At 23.5% G+C, this 13,328-nt stretch overlaps 1 protein-coding gene across 1 annotated transcript in view; it reads left to right on the forward strand.

The window, feature by feature from the left end:
* Positions 1–13,328, forward strand: part of LOC100211848 (beclin 1-associated autophagy-related key regulator) — a 52,076-nt gene that overhangs the window by 4,710 nt on the left and 34,038 nt on the right. Inside the window, exons 2-4 of the mRNA XM_065806280.1 lie at positions 10,092–10,154; positions 10,256–10,289; positions 10,681–10,771. Coding sequence (XP_065662352.1) covers positions 10,092–10,154; positions 10,256–10,289; positions 10,681–10,771 — 188 coding nt within the window. The remainder of the gene's footprint in view (positions 1–10,091; positions 10,155–10,255; positions 10,290–10,680; positions 10,772–13,328) is intronic.

Consider the following 13,328-nt stretch of genomic DNA (forward strand, 5'->3'; position numbering starts at 1 on the left):
TTCAAAAACCTTGCTATGATAGGAAGAAGACTAATGGGACGGTAGTTAGACGAATTAGATTGCTCTCCAGACTTTTTGAAGATAGGGATAACAGATGCCGCTATCCAGCAGGCTGGAAAACAAGACTCTGATAAGCACTTGTTGAATAGTTTTGAGAGTTTAGACGACAGCTCCAGAGAACACTTCTGCAAGACAATAAAAGGTATGTTGTCTGGGCCACAAGCTGTAGAAGAGTCTAGACAGGAAATCACTTTAGATACAGAAGCTGGAGTTATATGAATGTCAAGCAATGGATCAACCTGTTTGTTGGCAATATCAGGTAGAACGCAACTAGTGGAATCAAGAGATGATATTGATGAAAAGTTTTTAGAAAAGTTTTAATTCATTTGCTTTAAACTTTTAATGTAATTGCTAATTACATAAAAGAAACCGTGCTTAAACATTATGATTGCTTTCTTTAATAAAAGAAAGCAATCAAAATGTTTAAGCATGGTTTCTTTTGAGGTTTTTGCAAAAGTATTCATTTTAAGTAAAATTTGGATGCTTTTTTGAGCGCATGCAAAACCATGCTACTTTATTCTATAGCGTACTTAGTTATTTTACTTAAAAGAAACGCTTTTGAAAAAAGTAATTATGTTTTGGCATTTTTTTAAAAGTCTCTGAAATTAATCCTTTTTTTATTTTAAAGATGAGTTTTTTATAATAAATAAAAAACTATCAATCGAAAATTATTTTGAAAAAAAATTGCTGAAGTAATGCGTTCGTTTTGAATAATCTTAATCAAATGCCAACATTTGTGTAAGCAAAATTTAATAAGCCTGTTTTAATAAATGCGTGCACATTTTTTGATTTGTCGCACCCTATATTATTTTAACTTTTTAATAAAGTTAAAAATTTGCACCACGAAATTCATGGCACTTTTAAACACCCAAAGTTACTAACGTTTTAAACATTGATTTCTAAAAAAATTAATAAAAAAGGGGTGGGGGGCAGACTCATGACCCTTTCTCTCACTATGGATCCGCCCTTATATTAGCCAATTTATTCATAGGAGGGAATAATAATGATTGATAGAGCTGTGATAATTTTTTTTAACTTTCGCTTACAATTAAGTTTACATGAAATAATGTTTTAATTTTTTCTGGTTTTTTTGCTATTTATTTTGTTATTCTTTAAAATTTTTATATTTTTTGAGTTTACTTTTTGCTAATTGAGTTTAATTTTTTTTTTTTTAATTTTATTCTCTTTTAAGTTTATGGGTAATTGATTTTAATTTAAGTTTGTTTTGTTTTTTAGTGTCTTTTTTAAGAGCGCTAATAAAAACTTCGAAGTCAAAACTTCCAAAGAGTCGTCAATAAGTTATCAAAACAAAGTTTTATGTGCATGGTCATTTAAGACGTGCTATCGCACGGCTCTTACGAGAAGGCCTGAAAAATGGTATACATTAGTAATGTTAACAAAGAATGAATTAAGTTTGAAATGGGATCACGCACAGAACAGAAAAACTCAAATTTTAGTTACTAGATAAATAAACTTTAATTCCTCAAAAAATATAAGTTTCAGCGTTATATATATTTTTTAAAAAGATGTTTTAAACATTAGTAAAGCTTTCCAGAAAGTTACAGGATTGCACTATGTATCATAGAGTCACAGCAATCGTTTAAATGCAGGTCATGAATGATCACGTATGGAAGTCACGCACGGAAGTTGCGAGTTTGTTAATTTCATGTAGATATTTTTAAGAAAATAAATTGCTTGTGAGTATTTTGAGTGAAATATTATACTTCAACGACTCTAATTTAGTATATTTTCAATGAGAAATGGCAGTTATCAATTATTTCTAGCTAAAGTATAGCGTTTTGAAAAATGTTGTTTATTTTCAAACAGTAGCGATATTTTGCAAAAAAAATTAAATGATCAAAATATATATATTTAATTTATTCAGGTAGCCTAAAAAATAATAAAAATATTTTTGTTATAATGGTTTTTAAGAAAATCATAATAGTATGCATATTAATTTTAGTCTCAGCTTTTAATTGCTAAAACAAATAAAAATAAAAAATCACGCACAGAAATGGAAATCCCCTTATGTAAAAGTCTCTACAAGGGATGCGGATGTCATCACCTAAAAATAATTGAATTGTATAAAACTTATCTGCACAATTATTCAAAACTTTGTTTATGTTTTAAAAAATACAAATTAAAAAATCTATTTACTTGTGATTTTCTTTATATGTCTATTGAATGGATTACATCATGCTTTCTGCCATATAGGATACATTTTAAAATATTTTGTAGTATGTCGTTTACATAATATTGTTAAGTTTGATAGTTCAATGTTACAGTGTAATGATATAATTATTTTTTCTTCATTGCTTAAAGTTTCAATAATATTTTGTTAGCCTTTGCATGCATTTGATGTCATTAAGCCAATAGAACATTTTAGTATAAATTTTAGTATAAATTACTATATATATATATGCAGGCCTTGTTACGAGATTTCGCTGCGTAGCGAAAACGCGTAGCGCATTTCTAAGTAACTCAACTCAGCAAATATATTTTGCATCGTTAGAAGTTGTATTGCGTCACTAGCGTATTTTCAAGTATCGCATTGTAATTAAAGTTATTTTATTAACGCGTTAAAAATCATACAAACAGTTTGTTTTTTTCTCACTATAACAAAAGTTACAAATAAAATCTAAGTTCTTATTAAAATATGAACTAAATTTTATTTTGAGAAAAATATTTTTTTCATGAAACGTAAAATATTTGTTTATTTTCTTATGATTTTCTTTTCAAATATGAACTAAATTTTATTTTGAAAAAAATATTTTTTTCATGAAACGTAAAATATTTGTTTATTTTCTTATGATTTTATATTTGGTTTTTGGTTATTTTATTAACTGTTAATACATTTTTTCTTATTTAATTTGTGAACTCTTTTTAATAATGTTTTTAAACAATAAAGTTTTTTTTTTGTTGTTTATTAGTTACCGATAACATATTCGTGATCATAATTTATTTTCATAAATTAAATGAACGTCATTAAAACTTTACGTTATTGAATTAACAATAAACAAAATATCTTATTAATAAAATATTTACATCAAAATAAATCGTGCATTTTTTAAACTTATTATGACTAAAAATAATTTTTATATTTAAAAGGAATTTATATATTTAATTCCTTAAGATAAAACTTAAAACACTTTTTTTTTTTAACTAATTTTTAATAACAAAAAAAAAATTACGAAACAAACTGTTTCTTTAACAAAAAAATCTATTATTTTACAATTGCGGTTAAATGCTTTTACTTATGACTTTATTTCTTCTGAATAAACGCCACGTTAACGGTAATCAAAAGATAATTTAAATATTCTAAAAGATATAAGTTTTTGCGTAGCACAAAACTGCTGAACGCGTAGGCAAATCGCCTTTTCGCAAGCAAAATGCGAGCTGCGTAGCGCTTCTTAACAAGGCCTGTATATGTATGTATATATATATATATATATATATATATATATATATATATATATATTATATATATATATATATATATATATATATATATATATATACATATATATATATATATGTATATATATATATATATATATATATATATATATATATATATATATATATATATATGTATATATGTTAGGGTGGGTCATTATGATGTTAATGTTTAGGCTGTGGAACATTACTAAAATGTTGCATTACAGTCTGCTTATGAAAAAAATTATTTTTGAAATAAAATGGAAGCATGTCTTTGATCCGCAACTTTGGGAATTAAAATTACTGTATAATCGTATAATGTAAATACATGTAGTTTAATGCTATGTTCCATTACTCGACATCTTGTTACAATAAATTTAAAAATGCAAGCAGTTGTTGAAAGAGAAATAGTCAGAGTGTAGTAGTAGTAAAACACCCAATGTCATAGTGAATGTCTTCTTTTACCAAAAATATATGTTGGATCCTCAAAAGCATATCATATATAATTAGGCAACACATAACAGCAAATTGTTTCAGTTATTTGTTATTTGTTAAGGCTCAAGAAGTCAGATTTAGAGTCAATTTTCAGTAATTCTGCTCAAGATTTGTGACACTGCAAAATCATTCCATATCTTGATTTGTGTCCAAAAACTTTCATAGTTGTTGCTGAGATGTCTTTAATAATATGTTCAACTGCCTGAGAATGGCATGGAATACCACTCAAGACATCAACGTGGAACTGGAAATGTTCAAAATCGTCATTAGAAACAGTTGATAAAAGCGGTGGTGGTATTGTGATAGCAACAGACCAGTTGATCATCTTTATGAATGATGAGGCATGATACTTGATTTATCAAAGACACGTATCTTGCTACTTTGTGATGTAGCTTGTGCGTCAATTATTTTGTCACACGAAAACTTATGAATTGATACATTTTTATCTGTAACTCCTCCAAGAAAATGTTCTCAGGATGTGCAAAATAACAGTTATATATATATACAATTATTCACAAGCAAATATATTGTGTCACCAATTATATATATATATATATATATATATATATATATATATATATATATATATATATATATATATATATATATATAATATATATAATATATATATATATATATATATATATATATATATATATATATATATATAATTATCATATATATAATATATATATATATATATATATATATATATACAATTATTCACAAGCAAATATATTGTGTCACCAATTAGTCATTTGGTATTACTACTCATAACTTTCTATTGCAATGACTTCCTATAATATTATACTTTAACTTTGTTTATTATATATCTTGCAAATAATAGATAACAGACGGATTTGATATTAATTAGAGAAGTCAGAGTGTTCTCCAGAGTTTAAAAAAATCGGAACCAAAGATATCATTTTACAACAGGCAAGAAAACAAGATTCAGTTAAGCACATACTAAATAGTTTAGAGAGTGTTTGAGGGAACTCTTGAGAACACTCTATAAGACTATAATAGAAATGGTGTCTGGACCAAAAACCCATAGAGAGATATAACTAGCTAAGAAACATGATTTGGATGTCTAACAATCGACAGATTTAAATGTCTAACAATTGATTAACCTGTTTTTATGGAATAACAGGAGGAGTGTGGTCATTAGATTCAAGAGATAAGTTAGAGAAAAAGTTCTTTGCAAATGGTTCTTATGTTTAGGATTGGTAATAAGATCAGATATATGGGAAATAAAATAATAAGATCAGATATATGGGAGATAATAAACTTGTCTTTGTTAATGATACTGTTAAAGATTTTCATAAAAAAATTTCTTCCAGTATCATTAACAAAGAACCAGGTCTAGGCACAAGATTTAGTTAACTGAGAATAATGGAGCTTAGTAATTCCGTGTCAAATCTGCATTAAAAATAAGAAAATATCACCCCATGTTTTGGATTTTGCTAATTTTTTTTTTAATTTGTTATAGCATTTATGAAGATGAGAAAAATTTGGAACCTCCAACTCCTTACAGTTCTTGAAATATTCTTCAATTTTCTTTTTTATGCAGACTCAGAGTTTTTTGAAAAATGCTTTTTTGTAATTAAATAGCAATATTTTATTAAACCAAATGGGCTATCATCCTAAAGTTTGGTACATAGACAATCTTTCACAAGATACAAATATCAAATTAAAAATTATTTATCACATAAAGTGATAAAAACATATTATATATTGATAAATTGCTGGTTTAAAAATTTCCTCTTTTAAGTTAACTTATTTTACCTTTTTACAGTTATTATTTTAAAAAGCTCTATATTTGTAAAATTTATATTCAATAGTTTGTTTCAGCTTCATTCTTAAAAAATTGAAATATTTCTAGTAGTCCATTTGGATCCATATTTGACTATATTTGTATTAGTAATTAGATACTTTTTATTATCATGATATCACATAAATAACATTTAATACACTTTAATCAAAATAAAGAATATAAAAAAAATAAAAATAAAAGTTTCTAATTTTTATCTTTGTTGTTTTTTTTAACCTTCCTCTATTTTAGTGCTTCAAATATTCACAAATTTTATCAATAATGAGTAGTTTTTTTTTATTTTATCATTAATCTTAATACTTACATGGATTAGTTTTTAGTAATGTTCTATGGTCTGATATTTATGAGTAGTTTTTTCTAATTTTATCATTAATCTTAATACTTACATTGATTAGTTTTTAGTAATGTTCTATGGTCTGATATTTATGAGTAGTTTTTTTTAATTTTTATTAAATTTATAATAACAATATAAATTCAAAATTTGAAATTTATTTAGTATATTTAATCTGAAAGAGGTTGCTATTTCTTATAAGAATTTCTGCAATATAAATTAAAGATTATCAGCTGTGGTGCACTGGCTAGACTGCTTCAGCATCAAGATGCCTGAGGTTTGATACTTGCTCTGGTGATGTTTGATACTTGCTCTGGCTTTATAAGTGACATTAGTAAAGAAAATGTTGTAAATCTTCTTGTTAAATGTAAGTGGTGTTCTGTTGCAGATCTTCTTTGATCACCTTACTAGTATAAAATAAAAATATGAAATATATCACTAATGCTGTATATATCAGGGTGGGTCAAATTATTTAATTATTAAATAATTTATTACTTTCGCAACTAATTTCCACTAAATATCAACACTATAATTCAATCTACTAATGTTAGTATTATCAATAATGCTATCAATACTGCTGAACCACATCATGTTATCAATACTGCTGAACCACATCATTCTATCAATACTGCTGAACCACATCATGCTATCAAGTCGTTAGTATTTAAGTTTTGCTGATTTTATAGGATTTTTTCCTGCCTTCAGCAAAATATAGGTGGGAGTGGCATACTGGTCGTGTTAGGTAAGAATCCTATATGGGTGTTTTAAAAAACAAAATTTTTACTATATTGGGTTGAACCAAATTACATTTTTTGTTCTGTTTCACTTTTTTTAATTCTTTTTTTCGGGGTTAAATTTTATTTCAAAATTTTGAAAACCACTTTTTTTCAGGGCATCTTCTAAAATTCATTTAGAGTAATTGAATACATTTTCATCAGAGGAGTTTTGGTTTAGCCTGTTATTAATTAAAATTAGGATTTGAAAGGCCTATATAAATTTTCAGAGAGGATAAATCTGACATCAAGAAAATTTTTAAATTAATGCTAATTTCAATTTGAAAGCCAATATTTTAAAAATATTTTTAATAACTTTTTTAATTATATTGAGCTGTAGACCAGATTTTTTATGCATTACTGTTAAACCATCGTCACGATAAAAGTCTAAATAATTGATATTGATTATTCTACTTAATAAATCTAAAATATATAGTTTTACAAATTCCCAAATTTCTGCTCCATCATAACTGCCTATTGTTACATCAAAGCAGTCATGTTTGTTTTTCTTTTTCTAAATTTCCTTATTAAAATAAAGTAAGGTTTTTCTGCAATGTTTTATTATACGAGTTGTCTCTTCTGGAATAACTGTGTGAATTTTTGCAAATTCAATTGTTTTATCTAAAATATCTGCATTTCTTGAGGGATAAAAATCAATAATGTCAAATCAATGAAAAACTATGAAAATATTTTATGCAATAGTATTACTAATTCTTATTAGAAAGCCCCTAAAAATTTGGAAAACGCAACTACTTTAGAAGCGCAAAGTATTGCTAAAAAAAATAAACTTTAAAAACAGATTTGAATCAACTGCTTTTTTAACTGCCCATGCTTTTTTAACAAATAAAGATCATAAAACAAATTTTCAAAACAAACTTTCTTGTAGGTTATTGGTTCCCTCAAAAAATGAGACATGTAAGCAAAATTATATTGGACAAAATTTATAATATTATTATAAATTATATATATATATATATATATATATATATATATATACATATATATTTACATGTATATATATATATATATATATATATATATATATATATATATATATATATATATATATATATATATATATATATATATATATATATATATATATATATTGCCTGATAATTGTGATAACACATGAAACTCAGAATTGCAATATTAAATTATATTATAAAAATTAGCATTTAGCTAATTCCTGGTACTGCGGGTAACAGTAACATATATACTATATATATATATATATATATATATATATATATATATATATATATATATATATATATATATATATATATATATATATATATATATATATATATATATATTAATTAGTAAAAGCCTTTATCTAATTTTTTTCTTCGACAACTTGTTTCAACATCAGTAGGTTCATCAGGAAGCCTTCCTAATGTAACAAGTTGTTAAAGAAAAAAAATAGGTAAGGCTTTTTACTAATTTATTATTGGGCTGTTCTTTAAGAACATTGCGCACTCTATTTGTAGAATAGACATAATTTATATATATATAAATATATATTTATGTAAATATATATATATATATAAATTATATATTAAAACTCTTTTTATATATATAAGTATATATAAAGAGAGACAGACAGAGGTAAATAGATAGCGAGTAAACAAAAGCACATTAAGCTTGTTGATTCATCTTTTTCATTTTATCTTTTCCAGGAAAAGTTTATAAAGTTTTAGCTAAAATAAAAATTTCTATTCTTTTTTCCTTTTTTTCAATACATATTTTTTTTCTCCAAGGGTAACCACTATATAGTAAGCATCTACTCTTTTCAAGGACTTCAGGAATTAAAAACAACAGGTTCTAAATCATGTATATATATATACATATATATAAATATAATTCCTAACTGGTTGTCAGAAAGTTTTTTCTGTATTTTGTTGACAAAAAGTAAAAATTAAAACGCAAGACAGAATTTTTTTTTTATTACTTGATAGACTGCCTGCCCCGACCAAACCCTCAGTTGATGTTGCAGTACTCCCTTGCGAGTCAGGCTATTTGTCAGTTGATGTAGCAGCACTCCGTTGCGAGTTAGGCTATTTGTCAGTTAATATAGCAGCACTCCGTTGCAAGTCAGGCTATTTGTCAGTCGATGTAGCAGCACTACGCTGCGAGTCAGGCTATTTGTAAGTCGATGTAGCAGCACTCCATTGGGAGTCAGGCTATAAGATAGTCGATGTAGCAACACTCCATGCATGATTTACAGTAAAATATATAAAAATAAAAACATTTTATTAAAAAAAATAAAAATAAAAACATTGTTTATATTATTAAAAACATTCAGAATGTTTTTAAAAACATTCTGGTCAATTAAATTTGCGTTTTTGCAGTTTTTAAAAAAATGATTAATTTGTAATTAAATTGATGGTTTTAACTTTCTGACAACACGGAAATGTTGGACGAAAATCAAAAGTAATTAAAAGTGATGTATTTTGTTGGCATAAGAATCATTTTTACTCCCAAATGCAACAATTTATATATATATATATATATATATATATATATATATATATATATATATATATATATATATATATATATATATATATATATATATATATAAAATAAATAATTTTGAATAATTTAAGATTCAGATTTTTTATTAAATAAAATAATTGACAGTTGTATTCTTTCTACCATTGGTTGCCATGGTTTCTTTTTGCCTCTATTTTATGATTATAATTATTTTATTCTGTCTTTTAAATCAATTTTAAAACTTAAAACATAAATTATTACATCGTTTTGATGTTCAATAATCTCAAACTATTTAGATTATTAAACAATTTTAGCAAAAGTAAATGTCTTAAAATTATTTTAATTTTTTATTTTTATTTCAATAATAAAACAATTAGTTGCTAACTTAATAATTTCAACTTTCTGTTTTGAAGATATTTAAATTTTTTATTATAAGTTTGTCTTAAGATTCCAATAAGAATTGATATCAGGAGATCAAAACATCATTTATCCTTAATAGGCCATTATTTCTAGCGCTGATATATTTATATATATATTAATATATATATATATATATATATATATATATATATATATATATATATATATATATATATATATATATATATATATATATATATATGTATATATATATATATGTATATATATATATTCTTTTTTGAAGCTATGCAGCTAAACGAAAAAGATTAAAAATTGTTGTTGCAGTTCAACAAGATTCTATTAGCAGGTAATTTTAATTTTAATAAACAGGTAAATTATATTTAAACTTTTCATTTGGTTGTTTCATTTGATTTTGATTTTATTTGAACAACTTTTTTTTATTTATAGGCTGAATGGTTATCTTATTAATTGCAACAAAGAGGTTTTTTATTTATTTTTTTGTTAAAAGTGTTTAAAAACCAGTAGTTGTAGAATTTTCATTGTGATCTGCTCCCAGGGGAAATTTGGAGTTTTAAGAAAAAGTTTCTAAAAAGGATTTTAATTAAACAAATTATAAGCAACTGTTTTGAATTTTTAGTAGTAAAATTACACTGAAAAAAAAATTATAAATTAAAAGTTACAAAAAGTAATATACATAAAGATATGATTGCAAAAAATATTGTTTTTTGGTTAATTTTTCAACAAATATTACTTATAGCTGGAGTCAAATTAAAAAGTTTTCTGACTCAACAAGAATATAATAAAGCTTTTTTGTTTATTATGTTTATTTTGTTATTTTTTTTTATGTGTAGTTTTCAATATTTTTTTACCAGAAAAACAAGAGAAGTGAGATTGTTCATATTCAAAATCATATTGAATCTCTTAAGAAAGTTATTTCACACAAAAAAATCTTGCTTCTAAATGGTAGATTATTATTTATTTTAATGTTTTATTATATATACTAATATATATATATATATATATATATATATATATATATATATATATAAATATATATATATATATATATGTGTATATATATATATATATATATATATATATATATATATATATATATATATATATATATATATATATATATAAATAAATTAGTAAAAACACTTATCTAGTTTTTGATTACTTCAACACTGTGTTTCACCATCAGTAGGTTCATTTAAGTACACTTTATGTGAAAACCGTGAAACCTAGTTGAGGAAACTAATTAAAATTCTGTTTTTTTAAAAAGCACAAAAGCTGTTTAATGTTTACATATATATATATATATATATATATATATATATATATATATATATATATATATATATATATATATATATATATATATATATATATATATATATATATATATATATGTATATAAACAATGTTATGTATATATTTATATATATATATATATATATATATATATATATATATATATATATATATATATATATATATATATATATATATATATATATGTATGTATATATGTATATATATGTGCAATTCCACGGTGGAAAATGAAAAAGTCAAATTTTATTCTCTATTTTGTCAACTTTTAGCAAATGAGCATTGATGTAGACACATGAAAGATTATTTAAAATATACCTTAGTACTAAAATTAATTTGTTTAAGTTATTTTTATACTTCCAAAAGTTTCTGTTTTTCTTGTTGTTGCTTGATAAAAAAGTATCATTGTAAAATGTTATTTTAACCATGAATTTAGTGTGAAAATGGAGCTAACATGTTCAAATTGCTGTCGGTCAGATTTTATACTTTATAAAATAAATATAATTCAAGAAAATAACGAAAGAACTTTTGCAATTTTCATGTAACGTAAGTTTACAAAGACATGATAAAGCTCTAAAATTTAGTTTAAAAACTCAAGTTTTTTAATAATATATGCGAAAGAATATTAAATATTACATTTTTACATTTAAAGTTTTAAATAACGATGCTAAGTTAAAGCACATTTTTATTTTAAATTTGTGTAACGTAAGTTAAAACTACATGTATTTACTAAAGTTTTGGCGCTTTTTCATTAGGTATTTGTTTACAAAATAAATTACTTCATTACTTCGTAATTTTGTAGCATTGGTTTGACATGGTTCTCACTGAAACTTTTTATATTAGGAGAAATTAGAACAAAAATCTTTTAGATTTTTTGTAATGTTAATTAAAATTATCTATATGTTGTTTTTATTTGTTTATGTATTCTTATTTTAGTTGATGTATAAATATACATAAATAAATAAAAATAACAATTATTTTTATTATATTTATATTTTTATTTAGAAATTATTAAAATAAAAAGACTTATTTGCTATTCTCCTAATATAAAAAAAATCAGTTAGAAGCTTTTTTATTTTTGTTTAGTAAAACAAATTTTTTATTTAATAAATGCAATCAAGGGGGGTCATCCATTAAGCACATCACCCTATATTTGTCAATTCTTAACCCCTTCCCTCGTGTCACAAATAATCACATGTACCTGAACCCCCTTTCCCACCTAAACTGTGATACAGTTTTTACGTCAAATTGTTTTGAAAAATTTAAATGTTAATACTTTGCAGCATTTTAAAAATTCAACCTAATGAAAATTAGGCAATACGCATAAACGTAAGAATAAATAAAAACGTAACGTAAGAATAAATAAAAACGAAAGAATAAATAAAAGCTTCGACAAACCAAAGATTTTCTCATTTAAACAACTCAAATAAGTATTAATAAAGTTGTAATACTAAAATAATTTTTTTAAAGTTGCTCTTGGTCTTGCGGAAAAACTATTTTTGATTTGATAACTTTCATAAATGTTATGAAAAATCACTCAGGAAGAATGTCACCAGTTTTTTAAACTTTCCTTTGTTAATTATTCGTAATGAATCAGTTCAGTACTTTTGCAATTCTTTTGTTATGTAACTCTAATTCCTAATAATAGATATAAAGTATCCACAATAATAATTGCTTGATAATGTAAGTGATGTAATGTACGTTAAATATATAATTGAAGTTAAAAATGGAATTGTCAACATATGTATATATATGTATATATATGTAAATATATATATATATTTATATATATGTAAATATATATATATATATATTTATATATATATATATACCCTCAGTCAATGTAGTGGCCTTTGCAGCAGCAGGCTATAGACAATGTATCGTTGTATAATATTATATCACAGTGCTTATCTAAACACACATAATTATAAATATATATATATATATATATATATATATATATATATATATATATATATATATATATATATATATATATATATATGTATATATATATATATATATATGTATATATATATATATATATGTATATATATATATATATATGTATATATATATATATATAATGTATGGATAGCTCTGAAATTACTTTTACTTGAAAATTCCTCTTTTTTAAAAATCACCTTTAGTTTGAATACAGTTAAAATAACATTATTCTTAGATGAAA

This window comes from Hydra vulgaris, chromosome 09 (assembly GCF_038396675.1).
Source record: "Hydra vulgaris chromosome 09, alternate assembly HydraT2T_AEP".
In the NCBI taxonomy this organism is placed as follows: Eukaryota; Metazoa; Cnidaria; class Hydrozoa; order Anthoathecata; family Hydridae; genus Hydra; species Hydra vulgaris.